Source organism: Echinops telfairi, unplaced genomic scaffold, assembly GCF_000313985.2.
Source record: "Echinops telfairi isolate 266 unplaced genomic scaffold, ASM31398v2 ScPeMD7_7469;HRSCAF=8507_0, whole genome shotgun sequence".
In the NCBI taxonomy this organism is placed as follows: domain Eukaryota; kingdom Metazoa; phylum Chordata; class Mammalia; order Afrosoricida; family Tenrecidae; genus Echinops; species Echinops telfairi.
Window position 1 is genome coordinate 45857504 of NW_022111372.1, and position 9134 is coordinate 45866637.

Sequence of the window (9134 nt, forward strand, 5' to 3'; positions counted from 1 at the left end):
ATACTTCATCTCGGTCATAGAGGAAGATTTTCAGTATTACACCAGTAAATTTAAAATGTAGTATAGATTATTTTGGAAGTAGTTGTTAACAGATTAAGAAGTTCTCCTTGCTTGTTATGAGTTTTTATGATGACTAGGTATTGAATGGCATAAATGAGTGGCATATATGGATTATGCTTGCCTACCAACTAATAATATGGCTGTCTGAACCCACTCAGCAGCACCATAGAATAAAGGTCTGAGGCTCTGCATCTGTAAAAACTATAGTCAAGAGACCCTTGCACAGCAGCTCTGTCCTAACACGCACATGGTCACCATGAGTCAGAACCTGCTGGACTGCAACAGGTTTTTAGGTGTAGAATTGTATCAGATGTCTTTTCCCACAGCTATTGAAATAGCAGATTTTCTTCTTGTTTTAATGTGGTAAATAACACTGGGTGGTTTCAATGTAATGACGGCCTTGACTTCAACTTGGTTGTGATATATTGTCATTTTTCATATCCTTATAGACCTCTTCCTAATTTTGTGTTTAGGAATTTGCATCTGTGTTTATGAAAGAGAATGGGCTTCAATTTTACAGTTTTTTTTAATGTCCTCATGAGGTTCTGGTATATTGAATTAGCCTCAAAAACAAATTTGAAAATGTCCCTTATTTGTCACTTTGAATCAGTTTGTGTAAGATTTGCTATTACAGTTGGCCCTTGAACAACTTGGGTTTGAACTGCAAGCTCCCAATTATGCACAAATTGTTTTTCCTATTGGTAGTGCATTGAGCTCAAATGTTGAGTAGATCTACTTAAAACACTATATGGTATTAATAATCTCCACAAGAACAGTCCATCTTTTCAGGGAAAAGTATTTTTATATAGGTGAGCCTACTAGGAGCCCTGGAGACGTAGCAGTTGTGCAGTGGACGACTAACCTCAAGTTTGAAACCACCAGCCGCTCCATGGGGACATGAGTAGGCTTCTATTCCCACAAAGAGTTAAAGTCTCAGAAACCCACAGGGGAAGTTATACCCTATCCTGTTTGGTCACTAAGAATCAGAATCAACTTGATGGCAGTGAGAGAGAGAAGTGGGCTTGCACAACTCAAACTGTGTTGTTCAAGGGTCAACTGTATTTCTTAGTCAAATGTTCAGAAGAATTCATTAGTGAAGCCATGTTGCTCTAAAAATTTCTTTATGAGAAGATTTTAAATTAAAAATTCTATTTCTGTATTAAATATGAAACTATTCAGAATTTGGTATTTTTCTTGTTTTATTACATTGCACCTTTAAGGGAACTTGAGTCACTTAAAATGTTAAATTTATACCCATAATGTTTCTTTCTCTGTATTCTTGTCTTATATCACTCTGTAGACGCTGTTCCAATAATACCTTTATTATTCTTGATATTGGTAATTCATGACCTCTCTTTCTTTGGTTTTTCTTGGTAGAGGCCTACTAGTTTTCATTAATTTCTGGGGTTTTGGTGGGTTTTTTTCTTTGTCTTTTGGAATTTGGTTGTTCTCTTTATAAGTTCTTGAGATTGATACTTTGATCATTAATTTTGAACATATAAGGAATGTGTATATGTACACATTTCCTTCTAAACATGTGTATAACTATTATAAAAATTCCAATTCATCATTCATTTTCTCATTTTTGTTGTGGTTTTATCCTTTTTTGTATATATTGTATGTTTTAAAAGCATTTGTTGACTTTCTAATTATCTTTATTTTGGTATTCATCTCTAGCTTAATGCTACTGAGTTTAAAGAACGTATTCCATACTCTGAGGTATTTTAGACATATGAATTTTGCATACTTTTTTGCATCCCATAATAGAGCCAGCATTGGAAAATGTTTTAAGTGTACTTGGAAATATGTATTCTATCATTGTTAGTTTTAGTGGTTTAAGTATATAAAGGGTCTTTATCTATTTTGTATTTTTTTGTCCTCATTCAATTTTCTGTTCACATGTTACCTTTTGATTGGATACTTGACATTATGCAAGAAGGAGTTGAGAGGCTCTGAATGATGTTATATTTTTGCAGACAAAAATTACCCTTTCATCTCATAGTCAGCTAGTCAATAAGCAAGCAAATTTAATTGAACTACAGTCTGTGTTAGCTGGAATTGGGATGTAGTTTTTGCCCACATTTCTAGCTTTTAGACTTTTAGGAGTCCCAACTGAGAGGATTCCGTGTTTATTATAATCTGCCCTTGGAAGGTCTTGAACTCCCAATGTTCATACTAGAATACTGTAAGATTATAACATATTCTGGTTTCCTTTTAGCATTAATGTCTTGCCCTTGAAAGCTTAACAATTCAGGTAACTCTTTGAGGTGAAGACACTAAATGTGAGAATCACTTTTTTTTTTTCTTTTTTAGACCTTAGTATATCAATTTTATCTCTCTAAATGACATTGGATGCCTTCTGACAGTTTGGGGATTTTATGTGTTTTTTTGTTTTTAATTTAGATATTCCAGTTTTCTGCAAGTATTGGTCTGCCACACCTAACGTTTCTTGAGTGAAGTGAAAGTCAATCTATAAAATTATGATAATAAACTCATTGCTATGGCATCTACACCAACTCATAGCAACCCTTCATGAGATTTCCAAGATTTCAAATCTTTATGAGAACAGACAAGTCTCATCATTCTCCCCCCGAACAGCAAGTGGTTTTGAGCCATTGGCATGGTTAGCAACCCAACACCTAATTCACAGCACCACTAAAAATTACTATGTGTAACTTTGACTATTTTTTCGTTTTTATTCTCGGCTCAATAAGATTTTAGCCCAGAAATGTACCTGTTTAACTTTATTTTCAAATAATTAAAAGGTGTTTTTATCTTTGGGGATTGTTTAATAGCCTTTTGTACAATATTTTCTAAAGGTACTGGAAAGGAAAAAGGACAAGGAGTTATGTTCTCGTTAGAACTTCATAGTAACTTTTGCATCATCTGTGCTAAATCTCTAGTGCTTACCATTATATGTTAATATGGAGTCTCACATAGAATTAACCTAAAGATGAATACTCACAAACCAGTCTGAAAAACTGAAGTGCAATCCAAAATTCTTTGTTATTATTAAGAGACTGATAAAACCAAGTGAGGTTCTTGAGTAAGGGGGAATTTGTGTTTGTGGAGAAGAATAATTTTGTCAAAGAATTCATGGAGCCCTGGCTCCTATCCCAGTAGCACAGTTTCATTTCTATTAACCAGTGTTTTCCTTTTCCATAGATTGAGGCTTCTTAATCCTAGACACATTGCATGTATCCTGGCAGATTTGCTGTTCTGTTTCCAAGTTTTCTATGCTCATTGTAGTTCCTTATTTTACATTTTTTAATTGCAGATGTCACATCTTTCAAATGGATTACGATATGGGTACAGCTTCTTCACAAACAGGAGGTGTCCTAATTAATTTCTAGATAGGAACTTTCACACAGTATTTGTAGTAGCTTACCTTTTTTATTGTCCATCTGAGTAATAATATGACCATTAAAAATATTAGCATTCACAGTTATTCTTAAGGTGAAATATTTTTCTACCAAGCATCAATCTCTAGTTTCAGTAACTTCTTAAGATTGCATCTGACTTATTTGTTTAAAATATCACATCATTAAAATAGAGCAGAATATATATTTTTTTCTTATCTGTTAACATAGTATGTGATATATGCCAGTTTTTATGCTTAGAAGTCAGACAACATGTCTATGATTAGCAAGAGAATAAATTTTGTACTAATCATTCCAATATAGACCTGTGACTTCATAGCTCAAGCTCCCAAGCTCTGCTGCTTCACACGTTATATAGTACATCAGCTCCTTCCTGCCTACCTTTCCTTCTTTATCTTCACTTTAATGCTGTAGAATGCTTGTCAACATTAAAAAATTTATCTCAACTCCACTGGATGTTTGACTAGGATAAAACAGACTTTTAAAATTTTTATTGTCTTTCAGACTGGACGACTATGCTTGTGAGTAAGAAATCCACCCTCACAGCAGATATTCCTGAGGAAGAATTGGATCAATGGAAGATAAAGGAAAAATTCACTAGGGAATGTCATTTAAAATGTGATAGACTAGTAGAAGAGAAGCACAGAGGTGAGGCAATAAATTTGCAGCAAATAGTAATTACTCACCAGAAAATACTATGTGAGGTTGGTGCCCAGGAACATAATGAATCTGGGAAGAACTGCACCGTGAGTTCATCTTTTATTCAAAGTCAGTCTAGCAAAAAAAACTTTGAGTGTACTGAGTGTGGCAAAGTCTTCTCTAATAATTCAACCCTTAGAAAACACTCAAAAATTCATACTGAAAAACCTAATACAAATCTGAAAACTCATATCAAAGAGAAACGATATGAATGTAGAGAATGTGGGAAAGCCTTTCACCAGAGTACACACCTTATTCATCACCAAAGAATTCACACTGGGGAGAAACCTTATGAATGTAAGGAATGTGGCAAAGCCTTTTCAGTGAGCTCCTCGCTTACTTATCATCAGAAAATTCATACTGGAGAGAAACCGTTTGAATGCAACTTATGTGGAAAAGCTTTTATCCGAAGTATACACCTTTCCCATCATTATAGAATACATACTGGAGAGAAACCTTTCAAATGTGATATATGTGAAAAAGCTTTTGTCTGCAGGGCACATCTTACCAAACATCAGAATATTCATAGTGGAGAGAAACCCTATAAGTGCCATGAATGTGGGAAAGCCTTCAATCAGAGTACAAGTTTTCTTCAGCATCAGAGAATTCATACTGGAGAGAAACCTTTTGAATGTAATGAGTGTGGAAAGGCTTTCAGGGTGAATTCTTCCCTTACTGAACATCAGAGGATTCATACTGGAGAGAAGCCTTACAAGTGTAGTGAGTGTGGGAAAGCTTTCAGGGATAATTCATCCTTTGCTCGACATCGGAAAATTCATACTGGAGAGAAGCCATACAGATGTGGTTTGTGTGAGAAAGCCTTCAGGGACCAATCAGCCCTTGCCCAACATCAAAGAATTCATACTGGGGAAAAACCTTATACATGTAATATTTGTGAGAAGGCCTTCAGTGACCATTCAGCTCTTGCTCAACATAAAAGAATTCATACTAGAGAAAAACCTTATAAGTGTAAAATCTGTGAGAAAGCCTTTATCCGCAGCACACACCTTACTCAACATCAAAGGATCCACACAGGAGAAAAGCCCTATAAATGTGATAAATGTGGGAAAGCCTTCAACCAGACAGCCAACCTCATTCAACATCAGAGACATCATATTGGAGAAAAATGATATGAATGCACTTTTAATGGAAAAGCTTTGAGACTGAGTATATAATTAAATGGCAGCTAAACTATTCTATAGAATAACTGAAAGCATAGTCACTGTAGCTTCACAAAATTATGAGATTTGAAAATGAGATGGCAAACACTCATTGTTTAGTATTGCCTCTATTGAATTAACAGCACTGTTTAATTAGTCTGAAATACTAAGTATCTAAGCCAAAATGGAGCCTCACTAATGACACAGAAATGGCTAAGAGAGTTGCCACCTTTAATGGAATCCTTAGTTCTCTCCACCCATAATCCAGGCACCCAAGTTTAAACAAAGTACCCATGCAGCAGCTCAGTAATTATTTAAATTATACTGCACACTTTCTATGTCAGTCTCTCTTTTATCAGATCACCACAGTCTATGTGTTTACTAGCTGCTTCTTGAGTTATTCTGAAACAATTTATCTCAATGGTTTTTCTTTTTATGTAGTGACTTGACTGTGAACATTATGTTCTTTATTGCCACCTCGTTTGCCCTTGAAGAATGGTTATCTGATTTAAGACATAGTCCATGATTCTGATTATAGCACCCAAACCCAGTTTTAACTCAGGACCCCTGTCTAGGGGCACAAATTTGTTCAAAATTCTTGATTTCCCCAGTTTCTTTGTGCTTCAGCTTGACTGATTATGGGTGATACCTACAAAAGGGGGCTTAGTCTATGGCTAGACAGTCCTCTTTGTCCACTACATTATGTTTTCTACTCATAATATTGAGCTTCTACACTCTGGTTCTTGCCCTTTTGTTTAGGTTTCTGAAGATATTAAACTCTGTGTTCATAGGAAAGCTGAGTGCTTTGAATTTCTTTTCTGCATTTGAAAGTGATCATTTCTTCCCCTCCATCTAGACAGTCCACTATTCAAAGACATTTTGACTTTGCTTAGCAACACAGATCAACAAGTGGTCAATAACAACCATTGACTTACTATAGCAGGGGCAGTGTCCATGCCCCAAAGTTTGAGAAAATATTCTAGCCCTTTAGTACAATTCTTAACCATCTTTAATCCTTATGTGCTTTCTTTGTCCCTTCACATATAACCTCAGGGGAGACTTCCCTTTCCACAGAACATGGGGAAGCCTGTACTACTGTAATATAGACCATAGCACCCAATGTAGATGTAAAAACAAGTAAACTCTGATTTGGGGAAGCAAAGTGGCATGTCCGTGGTCAAGAGAAGTTCTTCCCATCAAAGTGGGCAACCTGCTGTCTCTTATAAAGCTGACCTCAGTTCTAAGCAATAGAAGAGAATGCTTTATATAATGTTGAGACAGACCACTATTGAAACATAGTCTTGGACACATTCAGCAACTTCAATACCCAAATTATTTCCAAATTCAGCTTTCATCTATAAAGGCTACCTGTGTAAGCAAACAACTCTTGATATGTGATAGGCAAATTATCTCCTGTTAAACTGTGAAGCAGCATGCCAAGAGGTTAAATGGAGATCTCAGTGTCCTGGACTACATGTATTCATCTCAGCTTCACAGCCAGCAACCCCTTATTTCATAATAAACTTGGAAAGCCCATGCTCACGGAATTCAATATTATCTACATGCTTACCAGATACTATCATCACCCATGCCCTTCATCCCAGAAAAACATGTTCCCAAGCATAATGCTTTTATTTTTCTTGTTTTTAATAATTACTGCCACATAGGAGCCCTGGTGGTGTAGTGGCTACTCAGTGGGCTGCTAACTGCAAAGTCAACTGTTCAAAACCACTAGCTACTCCATGGGAGAAAGATGAAGGTTTCCCCATAGTTACAGTCTTGGAAACTCACAGGGTCAGTTCAACCCTGTCCTATAGGGTCACTGTATAAAGCTGCATCAACTCCATGACAAGTTTGGTTTTGGTTGTTTTTACTGGTACTTAGTATGTGCATGATGTTGAGATAGCTCCCTAGGGAAAAGCCTTCTTCCAGGTTAAGAGCCCCATTCCTTCTTCCAGCTTAAGAGCACCATTCCTTCCTGTGACAGACTCAGGAGCAGTGCCTCCACTAAAATCACTGAGGACTTCCACTTGAAAGTTCAACCTACTTTCCCAGAGCCCTTCTTCAGTCAGTCTTGAGTCTTTATGAAATTACACAACTAAGATGACTGTATGATTTCTGTTTGGAGAGGCAAAAAACCAAATAAGTGGCATATTAGGTATGCGTGGTACAACTTGAATATATTTAAGATAATACTGCTTGGGCAGGCAGTGGCTTTATTACATTCTACCACTGGTTAACAACTTATTGTATGAACTTAACTAAATGTTTGAGTGCCATTTTGTATTCTTTTCAAAAGTAATGTGACTAGGCAATCTGACCTGCCCACCATCAATCCCTCTGACCCAATCCCTTAAAGTGCATTTTTGAGAACGCTGAAATAGAATTCCTTAACTACAATCTCTTCTGCCAGTTGATCTGCCTGGTGTAAGATAACGTTTCAGCAATTCTTGGATTTTTTTCTACAGCACCATTGAACACATTAATCCCAAGATGACCAATGATTCTTAGATAAAGTAGTTCATTCCATACCTTGCTTTTCTAGTCTCACCACATAGGCACTTTCTGTGACAAGCTGTAGGTCACTACTTAGAACCCTTCAAAGGCACAAGGTTTGCAAAGGTTCCATTTTCAGCAGTCCCCTCTTCACATATCCAGCCCATCTTCCACCAATGGCTGTTATACATAGTGCACAAAGGCTCTGTGACCAGCACTCCTGTCACTGCCATCAAATGATGATGAATCTGCATGCAACAGAGGATGTGCTGGACTTACATGATGCCAGCCTCCCTACCAGCCTCAACCTGAATACAGAAAAAAATAAGCTAGAAAAGACAACCTAAGACTCCTGTCTCAGAGCTTTCCTAGCACTAGACCTGTCCAGTGGCCAGACTCATTGAATGTGCCAACTCCACTCTGTCTAGGGAAAGAGTATATTAGCATTTAGACTTTGTCTCGTTGTTCATGTCTGTGAACTCCTGTGAACAATCACTAAGACTCTTGCTCTGTAGTGAGAAAATTATTTCAGGTTTCACCTTTTCACTTCGCTCATTCTCTTTTCAAGTCATCCCCATTTCCACTTGATTGATTTGAGCTGAGTTCTCCCTGTCCACTTAAATTTGACAGTGATATCTCCCAAAGGTGTTGCTCTCTTTCATATACAATGATTGCTTTCCAGATGACCCTTGGCCCTCCAGCAGACTCAAGTTTCCAGGTGAAAGTACTGAAGACTGAACAAGATAGCCTTAAACTGTATTCAGGATTTGGGTTGTGAAAACAATTTGCTCTATATTTAAATCAGCTTCATTAATCTAAGAATATCATAGTCTCTAGCTATTTAATTCCTTTCTTCATTTCCTTTGTACTCCATGCTAACCTCCCATATACTACTAGAATAGCCATCAAGACTATGAAAAATAAAGTTGCCCCACCCAATTCTACTGGAACCTCCCAAGGTGCTCATCTCCCTTCAACACCAAATACATTTTTTATAATATCTCTACTCATGTTTTTCAGCCAGATTTTTTTTTATGACACTTGGGTTTTAATTGTAGTGACTTTTTCCCCCATCATTTTATTGGGGGCTCGTACAACTCATCACAATACACACATCCATTGTGTCAAGCACATTTGTACATTTGTTGCCATCATCATCCTCAAAACATTTGCTTTCTACTTGAGCCCTTGGTATCAGCTCATTTTCCCCTCCCTCCCTCACACACCCTTGATAACGTAATTATTATTTTTTCATGTCTTACACTGTCTGACATCTCCTTTCACCCACTTTTCTGTTGTCTGTCCGCTAGGGAGGAGGTGATATGTCGGTCATTGTGAT

At 36.9% G+C, this 9134-nt stretch overlaps 1 protein-coding gene across 4 annotated transcripts in view; it reads left to right on the top strand.

The window, feature by feature from the left end:
• The window catches only part of ZNF454 (zinc finger protein 454), a 28213-nt gene extending 22119 nt beyond the window's left edge, over positions 1-6094 (top strand). For all 4 annotated transcript variants that reach the window (XM_004696858.2, XM_045284419.1, XM_045284421.1 and 1 more), the window contains exon 5: positions 3945-6094. In XM_004696858.2, the coding sequence (XP_004696915.2) occupies positions 3945-5269 (1325 nt within the window). In that variant the 3' untranslated portion in view covers positions 5270-6094. The remainder of the gene's footprint in view (positions 1-3944) is intronic.
• The last annotated feature ends 3040 nt before the right edge of the window (positions 6095-9134 follow it).